The 17471-nt window shown below is 37.4% G+C and overlaps 2 protein-coding genes and 3 long non-coding RNA genes across 9 annotated transcripts in view; 2 read left to right on the top strand and 3 right to left on the bottom strand.

The window, feature by feature from the left end:
• LOC126921623 (transcription factor kayak) overlaps positions 1-9263 on the bottom strand; it is a 35006-nt gene extending 25743 nt beyond the window's left edge. The window contains exon 1 of one of the 2 annotated variants that reach the window (XM_050733340.1): positions 8784-9263. In XM_050733340.1, coding sequence (XP_050589297.1) covers positions 8784-8915 — 132 coding nt within the window. In that variant the 5' untranslated portion in view covers positions 8916-9263. Of the gene's footprint in view, positions 1-2867; positions 3302-8783 lie in introns of those variants that run through there. The other variant, XM_050733339.1, reaches the window with a different exon arrangement.
• Positions 3398-4871, top strand: LOC126921638 (uncharacterized). Its single transcript, XR_007712480.1, has 4 exons — positions 3398-3540; positions 3913-3988; positions 4070-4177; positions 4300-4871. It is a non-coding gene; the product is annotated as an uncharacterized LOC126921638 (long non-coding RNA).
• LOC126921646 (uncharacterized) lies at positions 6233-8777 on the bottom strand. Its single transcript, XR_007712491.1, has 2 exons — positions 6600-8777; positions 6233-6523 (listed from the first exon to the last, which is right to left on the bottom strand). It is a non-coding gene; the product is annotated as an uncharacterized LOC126921646 (long non-coding RNA).
• Positions 9264-9839: 576 nt separating the features above from the next.
• Positions 9840-14381, bottom strand: LOC126921637 (uncharacterized). 2 transcript variants are annotated; one of them, XR_007712479.1, is made up of 3 exons: positions 14117-14381; positions 11060-12096; positions 9840-10503 (listed from the first exon to the last, which is right to left on the bottom strand). It is a non-coding gene; the product is annotated as an uncharacterized LOC126921637 (long non-coding RNA). The 2 variants fall into 2 exon arrangements; XR_007712478.1 differs by lacking the exon at positions 9840-10503 and having other exon boundaries at positions 10792-12096.
• Positions 14382-14565: 184 nt separating this feature from the next.
• Positions 14566-17471, top strand: part of LOC126921613 (TLD domain-containing protein 2) — a 297843-nt gene continuing 294937 nt past the window's right edge. For all 3 annotated transcript variants that reach the window (XM_050733307.1, XM_050733306.1, XM_050733303.1), the window contains exon 1: positions 14566-15026. In XM_050733307.1, coding sequence (XP_050589264.1) covers positions 15007-15026 — 20 coding nt within the window. In that variant the 5' untranslated portion in view covers positions 14566-15006. The remainder of the gene's footprint in view (positions 15027-17471) is intronic.

The raw sequence follows: 17471 nt of genomic DNA, 5'->3' as shown, positions 1-17471 counted from the left end.
CTCGCGTGTCGCGGCACTGGGAGCCAGGCACGCGACACGTGCGCGGATTTTCATTCATAAATCGCTGGTTAAACTACGCGAGACCCCGATGACTCATCTCCGCGTATACGTGTCGCGGAACTGAGGTAAGCCGTCCGAAAATAAAAACCGACAACTTCCGCTTTTTGCGCATTTTCATGCAAATTCCTGTATGGGCGTTGTTTCGTCTCTTAATGAACGCCTCGACGATCATCAGACGTTCTTTTTCTCCTTCTCCGTAACAGCCGATGAACGAGAAAAAAATGGAGAACGCTGTAAGAATATAGTCGTTTAATCCACTTTTCCTTTCCCCTTGTTCCGTTTCATGTTACATTAAGTAGCTCTTATTTAACATTAACCGAGTTTCAATTCCTAATGTTAAAACTTCGTTTTATTACCAATCAGATACATTACAGGTTGTGCGAAACAGAAAATCTACCTTTGCCGCTGAAATACAGAGCACACGATGTTCCAGACGTACCTTGAATGATTTTGTTTACGAATAACCATCATCTGCCATTCGCCAATATTCCTACTAGTAGTGGAGGCTATTTGTTAAGAATGTTTAGACTGAAGCTACTGTACGACGAATTAAAATTTATTTAAACCAAACGACTTCTACAAAGTACATTCAAGCATTTTCTTATCGGTAAGGAAATCCAAATTTTATCCGAAAGAAATTACAAAAAAAGAAATAATAATCGTGAAGAGATAAGAGTTATCTTTTCATAGTACTCGATACTATAGCTTTCTCTGTGATAATGACTAGATAACGTATCGTGTGTATGTGACGAAGAACTACAACGCTGAGAACAAACGTCTTAGTTGCGAGGCTAAGAGACAGGATGACACCTCTTGCCTTATGACCCGTTTATATTGCTCTCGCTAAACTTAACCCTGCCTTCGTTTAACTAAACCCTCTAATTGGTGGGTTAACGAGCGTTAACTCCGCGCTTCCTGTCAGATTTAACTGTTTTCCTTCGGTATTATGTGCACAAAAAATGCTAAAATTTTATCGGTGGGGATGAGGCTTTTCTTCCAAGACAATCCACTTAGGTTCAATGACACAATCGAATAGATGTAACAGGTTTGAGAGAAAGAGTCAGAATTGTATACGCGATACAATGGTATTCTGTGCGAATTTCTAAATTATTGCGGAAGTATTTGAATGAATAAGATAATTATCCTAATGGGTGTTTCCTTGATAATTTATTTGATGCAATAAGAATAATGTATTGTCTAACGAAGATCGTTCGAAATATTGCTTCACAATAAATAAAATAACCTCGCAATAAAAGCTAATCTGTTTTTCGAAACTAAGCTTATTGTGGTATAAATAAAGGTATGTCGAACGTTTCCTTAAAGTTATTTTTGGCTAATAGTCTAGGCAGGGTTCTTAGGAACAGATAAAGGATTCTAACGACAATATATAATTACTCATTACTCAAAAGTACTTGAAATACACTTCAAATAATTGCTCGTAATAAACGCTTTCATGGCCTTCGTCTATTATCTAAATGAGAATCTCATTATGGTAAATACACGACCTATACCAAAGTTTGGAATTTATTTTTTCTAATTTCACTAATAATTATTAGACTTAAATGAAATTTTCCCTAAATACCATCTTTTTAATAAACGATACATATTAATAACATTTTATTAGAAATCAAAATCCCTCAAAATCTAAAGATTATTGACTAAGTTGCGAAAGAAAAAATATTTTCATTGCTAAATATATAGTTGAATAATTAATTTTTTACTTTACTACTTTGAAAAATAAAATAAAAAATTTAAGCAAAAATAAAACAAATATTACACATATATTTTGAGAATAAAAGAGATATATTTTCGAGTAACCGATAAATAATTTTGTTTTGAAAAACAAAAATTGTAGCTACGTGTATTTTGAGAAGCGAAAGTTTCTTAGTAACCTAAAAATTCGACAGGTGAGACGATCAAGGGTTTCAGGAAATAACGACGCTTCTTAGAAATTTTGAGCAAAACGTCACTGTCAATAGGCTCACACTTATCGGATTAATTTTGCACTAACATCGTACAACGCTGTCCACTACCGTACTTAATTTTTAATTACCATTTCGTTCCTACCTTCAATGTTTAGATTTTGCTTCCTACAATAGTAAACAAGAGAGAATTCTTTCTAAAAAGAAAATTCACAATATAACACTGAATATATTAAACAAATAACGACAATAAATTTCTTTTGACAATAACGAAGGTAAAATTACTACTGTGAATGGCAACTAAGTTCAGGGATAACTCTAGTTCGACAAAATCGATTGACCTTTGACCGTGACATTTGACCAAACGTACACACAATCGATGCTTGTACTACCATAAAACATATTCAACTGTTTCCCACGTTCTATTTATATGAAACGTTTCTAATTATAACAATAATATTTGCTAGAACTTTACTAGAGATTTAAAACAAACGAGAAAAGCAGTTTTTTTTAGTAATTGGTTTAAATTAGGAAGGTTGAAATAGAAAATGATATTAGCAAGTAAATGCTGTAATAACGTAAAATCAAGTCGAATTATGAGACCATCAGGCTAAATGCAATACAAATGCTATAATAAATACTTGTTGCAGTCACTGTATATATATCGAATAGCGCAAAAAAGAGATTAAGACGGAATTTCGAATTATGATATTATTCTTATTGTTAGCAATTGTGACACTTCTATCCTGGTACATAGATAGCAACCTTTGAAATGTATCACTCTTCTATCAAACCAACGATTTAATCATTTATACATATAACAGAACATCTATAAAAAAATTAATTCTTAATATAAAATAATTTCTCTTACTGTAATTTACTTACTGCAAATGCATCTAATTTGTTGGATTGCCACGGGTCAGGTAGGTTAGAATTCGGCGGATACATGGAAAACATGGTGTAATTGTGATCTTCGATAATGGTATCGTCAAAGCCTGCGCTCGGTACACGTTGCGTCATCTGTGAGCGCGTTTCGCTTTCAAAACTTCACAACGGAAAAAAAAGGAAGAGTCGCCGGTTCCGACTCTAAAGAAGTAACACCTCTACAAGAAGTACGCGTTCAACGTGAGGCAAGAACACTAACTAATGGTCACCTTCTTTCTGTTCACCGATATCACGTTCTGTTCAAGGTATCACTAAACGTTTGTTAAAGAATGACACGTACGAATGCTCGCTGGTTGTCTTCTCGTCACTGTCACGTATAAGTTCAATCACGCATTACTGAATTTGCTATGTACTAAAACCTAGTGGCGCGTGTTGCTTACGTATCTCAACTGAGCCCGCCAATGTAACTTGGAAACTATATAGAAAGAGAGCCGCTCGACCCCCCACCAATCAACGTCGAGCAACCACCACGTGACGTCATCGCCATCTTGATTGCTGATTCGCACGATAGCGCACGACCAATCAACGTGTTCGTCTACACTGAGGCTTCCTATCGCGACGATTTCCACGGAATCAGGGAACGCACCACTGAGAACTAGAACCCCTTTTCCAGGTAATTACGTGAGCTCGTTAACTTGCATAATTTCGAGAAACGAATAGGCGAACAGAAAGATTTTTGTCTCACTTAATGGCTTACATTCTTACATTACATACCCTGCTTTATGTTTATCGCATGTATTAAGACAGCTTAAAGTAGTATTTCAAAATGTCTTAACATGTTGCTGCATTACGATATTTCGAGCGGCCCGCGCATGCGCATTGAACTGCATTTAATTGTATGATGGATTTAAAATATTGAAATGTTTGAAAGTAGTGGTATTTTAATGTAATATATTTATTTTTTGATCCTTAATTATATGTCAGAAATACATATAAATATATCGTGTGCGTGCATCTGTTTCCCTATATAACATGCTTTTTATAGGAATACCTGAGTAACATGTATATATTACCATTACAAAGATGAACCATAATCTGCACTACGAATCAGACATAACAAGGTAACAAGTTGATACATTAGTAAATAAGATACGCGCATAAATAGTTAAAAACGATAATTACCGTAGTTTTCTCACTTTCAGAAATGACATTGCGAAGAATATGCGAAGTGTAACAGCTCGACACAATGTATGACAGCGGTGGAAATATGTCAAGGAATTACTCAGGGGGATTTGCTCCGTAGCTATATTGTAAGTACAACAAGCTCAAGGTTCGATTTTTCGCAGTTGCTATTTCTCCTTGTTTTTACACGTTTAACATATTACGACGTAATATACCAATTTCGTATCCCAAATACATGGTTTTATTATAGTTCCAGATTCGAGGATCGCAGAATAACAAAAATTGGTAAACTTATCGCGACGTTGAGCGGTCGTCACTTATGCGAGATCGTTTGTCACACGTGCTGCTTCGTTTCTTACTATTTCGGTACCGGGAATTCCCTCGTGCATGCACGGTTCTTTGTTCTTATTTCGATATACGTATATTCGTCACAAACACACGTACAACGAACTCGGCTCAAACTCCGTCGTTCCGCTCAACGTTCAACGTACGTTGTACACGAATTAAAAAGAGAAGAAAGTAGTACACGTGGCCAGAGCTACCGTGTGCAAGATGCATAATGGGAATTTATGGCAATTCCCTAATTATGGGGAAAAGGCTATAAAAATTACCGCAAAAACATTCTGCGATAGAGTTACACGCCCATAAAATTTTATTATTACTGTATCTTTTTTCTTTTTGAAAATTTATCTAGTAAACTTAAACTCTTTTCTTTTATGTTATCTTATATGAATCACAACTTGAGAAATGTTATTTCTAAAATATTTATTGGTCAGTTTTAAAATAAGAATAAATAGTTACCAGACTTCACGTGATTCATAACCTTTCTTCAAATTCCGTGTTTAAATAAGAATGCTATTGGTATTGTCGTTCTAATAGGTATGCTTCAAATAAGCTCCAAGAAGCAAACATTGTGATTTACAATCATGTATTGTACCTTTAAGAAGTAGTCCCATGTGCGACAGTTTAACAAGGCGAAAGTAACCCTTTGGTCAACTTAGGACGTAAAACCTTTATCAGTTCCTTAAAGCTTATCGGCGGTAAATACAAATCCTAACAGATTTATGACCCTGCTTCGGTAAAAAGTTTTCCAGGCAAAAGGCGCAGTGTGTCAACAAAGTATGATTCATAGACATATAAGTTGCTTATAACGTTAAAGTAGTCTTTTAATTGTTTCTAGGTTCTCATTTCATCGAGGAAAACAATTTTTATGAAGACATTGTAAATCACCTACTACAATAGGACTAATCTAACTAATTCTAGATGAATGTTATTTTAATGGAATTAGCTTTATTTATCTTAGGTGGAAATTCTTTAATGTTGAATTATCCCTTGTAAAGATCATTTTCTTATGTGGTCTTCACATCACATTAAACCTATTTAACTGGAATCTATATATTTTTATTAATTTTTAATTTTTTAATTACACAGCTTCTGATTAGGACACAACCCGGTTAACAGACTAAAGACAATTCTTGATGAATCGTGTCAATCACGTAGTAAGAATCGATGACCTCGCTTACGGCAACGTTTACCATCGACGACACAAAGGAGTAGAAAACCGAAGATCGACGTCGCGAATGGATCGCGGCTTTGTTCTCCCGGCGAACAAAGAGACATTTTAATGAGCACGCGGCCGAAGCAGCGGGGTTAATCGAATGTTTGTGGGTAAACCAAAAGATCGGCGCAAGCTGCGCGCGTGGCATAACAATAGTCGCCGAAAATCATACGAGGGAAAGGCGGAAGCCTTGATCGGCCTTTGTATGGGGAAAACTCGTTGTGCTCAAAACACAAGACAACGACGGTATTTTGAATATTTAAGGGAACAAAGAGGAATAGGCAATCAGAAACACCGCCATGAATCAGTCGATTCTTCGTCTTCTTCTTCTCCTTATATACGTGTCAAAGGATCCGCATGCTTTTACTCTAGCCACGGATAAAACACGAACGCCGAGCATTCTTTATCGGGAATAAAAGGAGATACAATGGACGGGGGAAACACCAGGAAACAAGATTATGCCTCCGTGACTTTGCTGCCGATCAAATGCTTACCGATTCCCGCGCATCACGTTCCACCGACTAATCGAAAGCTTTGAGTTCTAAGAATACTTGGATGCGTTCGTAGCAGATAATCCTTTGGACGAAGCTGTATTTCACCGTTTTATGGCTTCTTTTGAAGGAAATTTTAATTGACGGTTGTCATGTCGCGACTTTATCTGTCGATAAATAGCTCTTCAAAGAAAATTGAAAAATCTTCCATTATGAAGTAAATATTTAAAATTAAAAGTCTAATATGTAGAAAAATATTACGTATACAGATAGTGATACGGTCATAGTGTTCTACTAGCTGAACTTATCTAGGCCATTGACAGATATGTACATACTTACTTTCTCCCTAAGTCTACTGCCCGAAAAATAGTCGCCGCCCATGGGCTAGCCTGACAAATCTGACCTTCTTTGATCTCGAACAATACCTAACAGCAAGGAATAAAAGATAAATCCTACGAGCCCTGATTAAAACACGAGTTTCTCTCGTCTTAATCACAATACCCTATAAATTGTGCAGATTTTTTTCTCCTATCTAATATTTCAACATGGCCGCCATGTATGTCGACCCTTTACGGAACAACGCAAGGAAGCCTTTTTCCCCGAACTCAGTAAACGGAATTATATTTCATACGTTGCGGCGCAAAGTTTCCTCGGTAGAGCTCGCAAATGTCTCTCCGGAATGACTATTTGCATTTTATCGGTCGATTTCACCGTCTGAACCCTATCGCTAATGGCGACAGAGATAATTAGGTGACAACAGCTGGCAGCTCGGTCGGCTATCTGTTCATAATATTAATGCTGCGCAATATACACTACGATCTATAGTTGTTCTTTTATATGTGTTTGGGATCGGCGTTCACGTGTTTGTACATGTCGATGCAGTAGCGCGTGTTTTTAAATGACCGCGCGCTATCACAACCCGAGCGTGTACGGGTTTCTTTATAAAACAGCTGTTGGGGACAACAGAAGCCATGCCAGTGGAAATGCTAGATCAATACCATCGTCTGCCACAGAATTTGTACGTAGGGTGAAACGGGGAACTGGACGAGGGCGCGCGTCCAACCCTCGACGAAAGTCAGGGGCATGAAATATACTACGATCTTTTTATTTAAGGATTATATCGTATCGCCACCTTGCCTTATTACATATATTTTTCCGCATTATACCTTTTCTTGTTTACATGAATGTTTTATGTAACGTGGAAAACGCGCGTAATTTTTATACGCGCCTCTATTGCCAAGAGTGACGCAAGGGAAAGAAAATGGAAATTAACGTAATCGTTTGTGCCTATAAAAGTATTCTACGTCAATGTATTCGTACTGTTTCATGCTGGAACCTGTTTTACTCGGCGTAGAATAAGAATTAGCCGATCTATTTAATTTTATGTTTAGCTAAAAACACAATTTTTTTTTTATAAAAGAATTAATACTGCTTTGTTATGGTGATATGTAATATTATGATGATATTTGTAATTTTTGTACTGAAATAGTGTGAAAATTACTTTATTCTATAATTGTGACTTCTTTAAAATAACTACATATCAATAGAAAAGAAAAAAGACTATGATTTTGTTAAGACAAACAATTCAGTTACGCTCCCGTATTGCAATAGCAGCCATTCATTTGTAGAGATCAGTGAATGGACGACAATATATAAGACAACATTTCATTGGCTAATTCTATAGTAACTCGGAAGTTTATTGGCGATACTTACACACGTAGCGTGTGCCTTAAATGGGTACCTAGCCAGCTGGGAGAAGAACGAAAGCTGTTTATCTGAATATGCACATCTTGCTGAATGGACATAAAAATTGCTATTATTGTCGTGTACGAATATCATTTGTGTTCTATTTACGAGACGATTCTTATCGCTATTGCAAACTAGCGAACGGAAATTACGAAAATTGAAAATCATGTTTTTACGTTGAACAGTTTATATAGCGATGACGCCACGCGATTTATAAATTTAGATCTCGGTGTGTGTACCAAGTGTACCATCTTCGTGTGACGGAACGGCCATAGCACCGTTCAGAGATTGTAAAGTACGTTCCTAATTAATCGAGAATTTTTATCAGCTGAAGATACCATATGAGTTTGCTTCCTTATCTTTAATTTTCAATCGAATCTGTTCTATCAAGGAAACAGTCAAACTTGGAAATCGAAAGTGGTACACAGATAATACAGAAGTATTCCGCTTATGCTTGGATTTCCAACGAATCAATTTCTTCCGCGAAATCGGCGAATTCATCGTGTTTACAATACTCAAAATACCTACATGCGATAATTTTTTTCCAAGATCGTCAGGTTTCGACAGGACACGCGAACGTGTTTTTCAGAAAAGTTAGCAAGGCCGTTTCCTCCATAGGTTACGGGTCTATCGCCAACAATCAGCTAAATTATTTTGAATAACGCTTAATCATTCGAGGAAGTCACTATGTTACATAATGCGTTTGCTACACTTTTATTCGCTATGTTGTTACTATTCAACTATAGAACTTATTTCAAAGAAATTCGTCGTTCGACCAATCACGTCAACGCTGTTTATCAGACACACGTAAGTACGAGCGCGCGTACACATAAGCGTACACCTTAAGGATTGCATAAGTTGCCATATTTACGCGGAGAAATCTACTTCTTTTAACATTTTCTAGCTATGTAGAAAGGAGAGTATTCAACCGGTACTTACGTTGCTAGGTAGTATGGTCGAATTCGCGATGCTGGCAAGAAAATCATGGCTGACGCGGGAGCTTTGTGACGTCCCGCTGTCGCTGGACACGCTCGAGCTGTCGTAAAGCACGTCCGACACGTCGAGCTTCATATTTACCTCGTCGATGCGCAACGAGTTTTACTTGGTCGTATTCCCTCAGTGCGAAAGGAAAAGTCGACGACTAGATTCGCGGCGATTTTATAACCTCTATTATGAAAAGATCTATTCTCTTGATCGTCTGTAGGGATACTCAAGATCCTCGGTTACGGAGAACTCGAAAGCAGCACACACGGATCGCAGGTTCCTTTGCCCGAAACTGTGTGAAACTGCGCGCGATGACTCATACCGTGGGGGAATACCTCGAGGTTCGCGCACGTTCAATCCTTAGCTCAACGATCTGCCTGGACACGCTCTTTCTTTACACGCCGAGGCTCAACGAACAAGTATGACGTCACTAGCTATTCCCAGGCTACCAATAGCGACGTTCGCTGCGCCACGTTCGCGATGCTCGTGCCAGGGCCGACGCTACTCGTGCTATCAATGGGATCTGCTTGTCAGGGTACTGTTTATGCAAACAGTGTTTTGCTTGGTTTTACTACTGTACTGGCGATAAATTAGAGCTCTATTTGGTCGGTTATCGATGGAAATACATCTCTAGAAAATCTTAAGTATTTCCTTTTTTTCGTAATAAACGAAAATTAATTGTAGTAGTAAATTAAGAAGTTGTAGATTATAGGTTTCTTCTTACATTTTTATAATTTTTCGTCAAATAATTTGTAGCTTGTAAAATTCATTTACTAAACTTCATTTTTACCCTTACCAAATTTATGACGTAAAATTTCAGTAATAATATTAACTCAATTGTGCAAGAAGATTTAAAACCTCGTTTCAAGGAATTCATTTTATGGATTGGTGGGTCAGATAAGGATGGTCAGTTAAGATTCCACTAATCTACATGCTAATTGGTATAAGATAACGAATCATTTACCTAAATAAAACATTAGAAAATTACACTACAAAATTTTCATCTGATATTGAAAACTTCAATCTTACAAATATTTATCAGAAAGATAAATATAATTGATATTCAAGAATGTGGAGATAGAACATTACTAAGATTTCTTCCAATCTCTCGCTTATGATTATCGTTTAGTCATATTTTAGGAATCTTTTAAACGACGTACAAAACGTGTTTAACTAACAACGCTTACTATCATCCCTGTACCCTTCATACGATAATTATTCTGCAATTGTTTCATCCCTGACTGACTTGCGATACTGTTGCAATGTCATTCTGATGCTTATCTTCTGTTATTGGCAATACGTGTGGATGATATTGCGCAATTGATAGTGCCATTGGAGCGGAATTTTCCAAGCAAACGGAATAGTACCGAGTACCGAATGCCAGAATCTATAGAATGTTGATTTTGTCGGTACTGTTTCCAAAGTATGCAGTAGCGTCACTTGGCGACGAAAATTTCAAACGAGCGGCACGCTTCGTTTCCAAGAATCGTCGATGACTCATATGGCGGGTCGTGTAGGCGGTGAACGGGGTAGCCGGAACATATCGAACAAGACGCATGACTCACCAAACTGATATGTCGGATATTCGCGCCTTAACCTGCTCCCTCTGGATGGCTAGACGTTCCACGACCTGCGGTTTCCTCCGCTTTGAAGCATGCAGGTGCCACCTGTATAACTTAGTGCCCAAGATAAACGAGGAAGCTGGATCACTTACTAGTCTCTCATTCTCTACCTTGTCATTAGCCTTATGTATAATCAACCGTGAACTGTGACACAAGGTGTCAGCCAGATCAAAAGGATGGATACACAATTTCTTCCTTCGTATCTAAACATCTAATGTGTATATAATGTGTATAGTAAGGAAGGGATTATCCTAATTCGACATGCGATAATTTCGCATTTGTGCATGATACACGTAAATGAGATGATGGTAAATGAGATTTAGGAAATTAAAATAAAGATGTCTTCTTCAAATGAATTTACTACTATTACTTAATAATAATGGATTACTAATTAATAATAAAATAAGGGGATTTCAATGGATTTGAAATTTATAAATTCAACTAAAATCCTCTAAATATTACACGAGCTTTTTTGGATATTTTACATTTTCAATTATCTTTCAATTTTCCAATCCATAAGCGTCTGCACTCTAATTATCTCCATCATGACAATACAGAATATTAAAAGCTTTAATTAAAGACTATCTACTAGCCTACATATTTACTTACTATTTTTTATGTTCGTTGATAACATTTTACATTATTCATTATTTTTAACCAAATCAGGTCCATCTACTGAGCACAGCGTTATACCTGAAAGATATGTCTCATTACGGGCATGAGGCGTAAGGGGCTGACATTCACCTGCTTAGCTTCACACCATGATGAAATTCGAATAGACAGGCGGTCGTCGTCCTTGAGCTAACTTCTGCCTATAGCCAAGGCCTCGACTTAGCGGCTACATTTGAAACGTTACCCGATTGGAAAAATTACGACGCCATGGAATGTCATTGCCGTTTCGTAAATCGGTGCCGCGGGAGCAATCTGCCTCACATGTGCTCAAAGAATACACGGAGAATCGTTGTTTTGCCTGTTTCACGTTCGCTTGATTTTCTCGGTTAACATGTAGGTTAAGCCTTGTTCGTGGCGTTTTCGAGGTTAACAAATCACGCATCGATCTTCCTTGTAAAAAAGACGAGAAGAACGCATCTGTCGTACAAGATATGCATATATCGTGAAGAGTTCTTGATATTAACATATGCGCAATTAGAAATTGACAAGGCGATTTTCCACCGATACAAACGGTTGAAATATTCTCCTTTATCTTATCTGCATATATAACGCGGATAAAAAAGCAACTATTTTAGTAGGAACTAATAATAGCGATTACTAGTCAGCGAATTTAAAAACACATACTCGGAACATTTTTTTATTATTCTGTTTGCCCGTTTCACTTAACGTGCATGATCTATCAATACTTCTTATTGACTAATTTTTCTTAATTTTTCTCATCAATCAATTTTGATATGATAATGGACGCTGTATGTACTCGCGAATAGACGATTAACGATAAGTTATCAATCAGGTATAATCTTCAGAGATTTAATTGCGTAGAGAGTATCAAGCGCTATTCTTGCAACGAAATACGCCAAAAGCGAAATCGAGTCGTCACACGTGCATTTGCTTGTTAGTCGCTGCGTATTCTTTCCATAAACACACAGACAAAGTCTCCTGAGATAACGTCACTGCTGACATCGCGAACTTTTCTGAAACAAAGAAGGAAAGGCTTAACTCGTGAAAATGTGATCAGACAATTTACGAACAATACAATTAGAGATTGAGGAATCGAGCACGTTTGGACTCTGCTCTCGGTCGCAGCTGGCAAGTTCGAAGCATAGCCGTGGAAGTTGCACGAAATGAGTCAATACCCGCTCCCGTTGCCTCTTGCAAAACGCACGTGCGTTTCGGTTCGCTTGTGCTGTTTGCAAACGTTCGAGATAAAACGCGCTGGACAAGAGGATACATGTCGCACGCCTATAAACACGTCTGTTAATAAATTTGGCACGATGGCCGCGCAAACAAAGCGATTATATGCAACTTTCGTGCTACATACATAAGTACGTGTACATAATGTCAATCAATCGGATTTTCATAGCAATAACTGTATGCAGATATGCAGAGTATCATTGTTTTGTATCCTTTTTGAGGTTATAAGAACAAGTAGGCGAATGTTTTCCGAGAGTATGTAACAGTTTTTGTTACTAGCTTGCTGCAACGGACAGGAAGTCAAAGTTGAAATTATTCTATCGCAGTTTGGTATTTATCCTCTTTTGTGCTTGCCAAGGTTAACGACAGAAGGAAGGCAATGCAGCAGCTGATAGAAAAACGGAACAAAGGCATTGTTTTTGCCTGAGAAGCTGATTTCGTTCGAAGCATCGACAAAAATGTAAATTCCCAAGGTTGTTATGATTGCATTACCTAAATCATGTTCGTTTCGTTTATGTAAACAGATATAGATATAAGTTTAAATATATATTAATATCGATTTAATGTCAATTTGAATTGATCCATGATCGATTGACGAAATGTTAAATTGATTGGTTTTTACATTTGAGAATGGTCATAATTATAAAATATTAAACTTTCGAACGAAAGGTTTGAACCTTTGCTTGGGTCGTTAAATGAAACAATTTAGTGCATCTGCGGTCAACAGTTTTTAAAGTGGCAGACGGACGGTGTTTGTGCGCGTAGCATTGTAGGCAACGACGCGTGGGCGTAAACAGTCGGGCGCCAGCACGGAATTATAAATTTTAAGAAGGCGAGTTTAAATTTCGTTAATCTCTTTTGGTATTCATACGCGGCGAACAGAGAGAAACAATGTGCATGACTTTTTGTGTATACTCGCCGAGCTGTCTAGCCTAACAAACTATTGTATGCAAAACAGTAGAATCTCGGCAATAATATTCCCATCCTTAAAATGCTTTGTTCACGCCATAACTTCACTGTGGGAATGAAAACGAGAATTTTTGTTCGCGGTTAAATATTGAATTCTATATATTGGTTACACGACAAGAATAGATATAACTGCGTGTTAACTTACAATAATGCATATTTTTTCATTCTTTCAATGGTATTTACAATTCAATACAATTCCTCAAGGAAACAATAATGTATTAATAATTGTTTATCGTAAGTAATAAGAAAGACAAAAGTCGAAGTACGTATGACATATTTGCAGTTCTATATGATATGGCAAAGCATCGTTTTAAAATAGCGAAAAAGAGATTTCGAATCGTGTTATATGTATGTTATGATTATCATTATAATTAGTCATATCACTATCAAGAATGAGTAAGATTTAAGCATGCAGGAAATGTTTGGTAGACTGCTTTGTGTGTGAATAGTCCTGTGAAAGATACTGACGCTTAAATGCTATGAGATAAGAAGTAGTTTAACATGCGCTACATTGTGATTTCTATTTTTCTAAGTTGCTCAGATAAATGTGAAATTTAAAAGCAGCCGAGATAATATCGGCCTGACTATGATATTTAGGCTTACACATGCATGTAATCGATCAAATGTTTGTCATGTCCCGGTTATTACTAATAATTTTCTTCTATTCATGACATAGTGAAAGTATACAATAGGTTAAAAACCCGAATTTGATACGGTACATTAAGTTTTATACATTTATCATTTGTTGCGAAATCCAATCGAATAACCCTACTTTCTTCTTAAGAAAATCAGGTAGAAGTAGATTACATTTTATAAAACAAATTTTCTTACCTTAGAAGAATAAGAGAAAACTTATTCACTTTTTGAAAAAATCAATCACAGTATATTTAATCAAATTTATTTAAAAATGCATCGATGACATAAGAAAATGGTACATACATATTTTGCCAAAGAAAAGACACTAAACCATTTTCAGTTTTTATTTTAAACGTCAATATCATGCTCAATCGATTAAGCAGATTCCATCTCGACAATCGAATACCACAAATCACCAGTAGAGGTGCTAAGTTCGAGTTGCCGATATAAGAAGCGTTCTTACTGATCTACAGATATTCTGCGCACATGAGATTCGTGGAAAATATCACAAGATGGCGCTGTAGTTACTCCGGTAGCAGACATGATCGGCCAAGACGCTCGTCAACAATCGATGACAGTCTGGGCCGGGAGTACTGAAGTGTCTGTAATTGCATTTTAATCGGAAAAACTTTCTTCTTTCGCGCAGTGTCATCGTTAATCGACGATAGTCTTGGCGTATTTTGTATCGTGGGACGTGCGTGTTGGGCGTTCGCGTCGCCAGTGAATCGATCGCGGTGTAGTCGTTTGTTTCACGCGACATAGGAAACTCGGGGTCCGCGAAGAGTGAGATAGCAGAAGACGGCGACGAAATATCACGAAACAATCGGTGTCGCGCACGCGGTTACGTTCCTGTTACTTTTTTTTCGCATCAAGCCGGCTCTATGCTGTCGCGTACACTTAAACTTCCCTCGTGATCAGTCGTGGAGTTTTTCCGCGTTTTACGCCATCGTAATTCGTTCCGGTAGCAGTAGTAGTTTCCCGCACTATCGAACAAGGTGCGAATACACAAAGCTGTACACACGAGGGCTACGTTGAGCGGTTTCGAGAAAGCAACGACGTGCTGGTCTACTGACATCATCGACCGGATGGCAGATCACGGGAAAATGTAAGTGGTCATTGTCTCATAATTAATACGTTCAATCGATCCCTCGTCTCTTCTAACGCAGTATGTATATAACATAACCGCGTTCGATTGTCTGTTATATACATACATATATGAGAGAGTCCCTCAACGAAGAAGAATAGTCGTCGTAACGGTTTGAAAACGTTCTCCACAACCTTGCACTTGAATGTATTCTAGTTCTTTTTTACTTTCATTCTCGTTGACATTATCGGGCCATTGTGATTTTTTCTAACGAAGAGTAAACGCGTTATTTTGGTCGGATTTATTATTGTTTTGATACCTCGATCGTGAATACGAGTGGGAGAGGGAATGAGATAGAAACTATATAGACAATGATGCTCCTCCATCGTTTTCCTGAAACGTCGTGACCTTGCCAGTTAACGTTTTAAAGATTCTCTCGCTTTGACTGGCAAATGAGGGCCTCTTGCTCGCGACAAGTACCTTCAGCCTTCAGCCACAGCGTACTTCCACTCTCTTGTTCACGAAAGACAGACTTTGATCGTTCTTTAGATATTACGGGTTCTACTATCTCGTATTATTCGTGTAGCTGTGTGTAACGAGCGGCAAATTATGGATAGCCGCGCGTCTCCACTTGGACGTACGGAGACACGTATATCTATACCGTTTTCATGAATATATACGAACCAAACGAACTATATGCGGACCAAATGGTAGCACATGTATTTGTACATATTTACTTGTGACTCGTTTACAAGCTATGCATATTGATCAATTTCATAAATTGAAAAGTAGAAAAAGATGACGTTACAAACATCTTTTCTAAAAATTTACCTTAGAGAATTCACTATTAATTATGCTAACTTATTAAGAAAAATAAACTTACTGAGTAAAGCCATTTTGACTACCTCAAAAGCAAGGCCTTAAACGAAAAAGCTTTATTCTATATTTTCACATGATGGAATGTAGAGTAATCTCCTATCTATTCTTGTCCAATTGAGTCTAGGCAAATTTGGTTTTTCTCCCAGATCTTTTTTGAAAATGGAGCCTCTAATGTAACTTTATTATTCTTGATTTTTGTCTTAACTTCAATTGTACGAGGAATTGAGGAGCACGGTCTGTATATAGAAGAACGTGTGTAGGTGTTATTGGCACGACATAGTAGTGGCATCTGACCCGCGATGAAGGTGAATTACGGCATAGCGCGATTAACGACCAACGATGGTTTCTCTTGATAAGGGGCGGGTCATAAATTTCTGCCGAGGCTTGTAGATCAATTGACGCTTGCCACTTTGCGAACCAAAGGAGGCGAACTCAGGGAACGGTTCACTGCGCACTCCGCCAGCCATTTCACTGTTCTCTCCTAGGCTGTTGTCGTGTTTCTGGGATTGTATTATTCCGCTTTAGACGTCGAGACCCTTCGTTGCCTCGACCGGTCGATATTTGGTCACGTTACACGAAACTCAGCCCATTCGTTTTCGTGCTCGCACAAAACGATTGGTCGCATTATTCGGTGCATTATGCTGTTGTTAGTTTTTATTTTTCTTCTTTATTGCGTACTTCGTGGTTGGACAATTGCGCAATTATTGATTCGCTTTAGGTGGCAGAAAATTTCTCAAGTCTCGAAATTTTAGTTCGTTGTTGCGGATAGAGAAAGAGACGAAGGTTTGGTTATCATCGATAGACGCACAGCTGCATTTTTCGAGGTTAGACAGGAGACATTTCGCTTCATTGAACGCGCGCGCAATTGACAGCGCTCTTATGATAAAACAGTGATTTCTTGCAGCGTTGAAAATGTTTATCTGGGCTTCAGTAGTTTTTGCTGGTCTCTTAAAATAGTTCGACGATTTCTAAAGATGTTACGCGGAAGTCTTTGAATTTTCGATGGTTATGGTTAAGCCTGTTATATAAGTTTGCATACGAAAAGAGGAACTTAGCTTTTTTCCAAAATTTCATAAATTCATAAATACTTTCTATAAGCTTAAGTTGTACTATTTGTATGATTTTAATTTTATCGAAAAAATTGTTTCGGGACAAAATGTTTGAGATTATCGTGATTTCAAGGTCATCACAGACGTCGAATCTGTATCTACTACAGGATATTTAATAGATTTATAAAAAATTTTTCGATTTTATTGTTACGATTTTTTAAAGAAGAAATGTTATCTCGAAGAACCAAAGGTGTTCTTTACACAGACCATTACACCTTTTTCTTATTATATGAAATGTTAGACGCTTTTGAAATAGCTTCTATAATCTCGTGGCGCCATAAACGTGTTGCGAAATGAGATCTGGCAGGTCAGTTTGCTCGATTGAAGATCATGCTGCCATGTTAATTTTAAACCGTATATCGTTGAATTTTTGTATAAACAACTATCCCACTATACTATGAAAAAAAAAAATATCTTTTTTCTATCAATTTTTATTTACTATTTTAAATTTTTATTTTAATTTTATTAATTGAAATTT

The sequence above is a fragment of the Bombus affinis genome, chromosome 11 (genome assembly GCF_024516045.1).
Source record: "Bombus affinis isolate iyBomAffi1 chromosome 11, iyBomAffi1.2, whole genome shotgun sequence".
Lineage (NCBI taxonomy): Eukaryota > Metazoa > Arthropoda > Insecta > Hymenoptera > Apidae > Bombus > Bombus affinis.
Note: the sequence above shows the minus strand (reverse complement) of the source record. Positions and strands in the feature narration are given on the sequence as shown.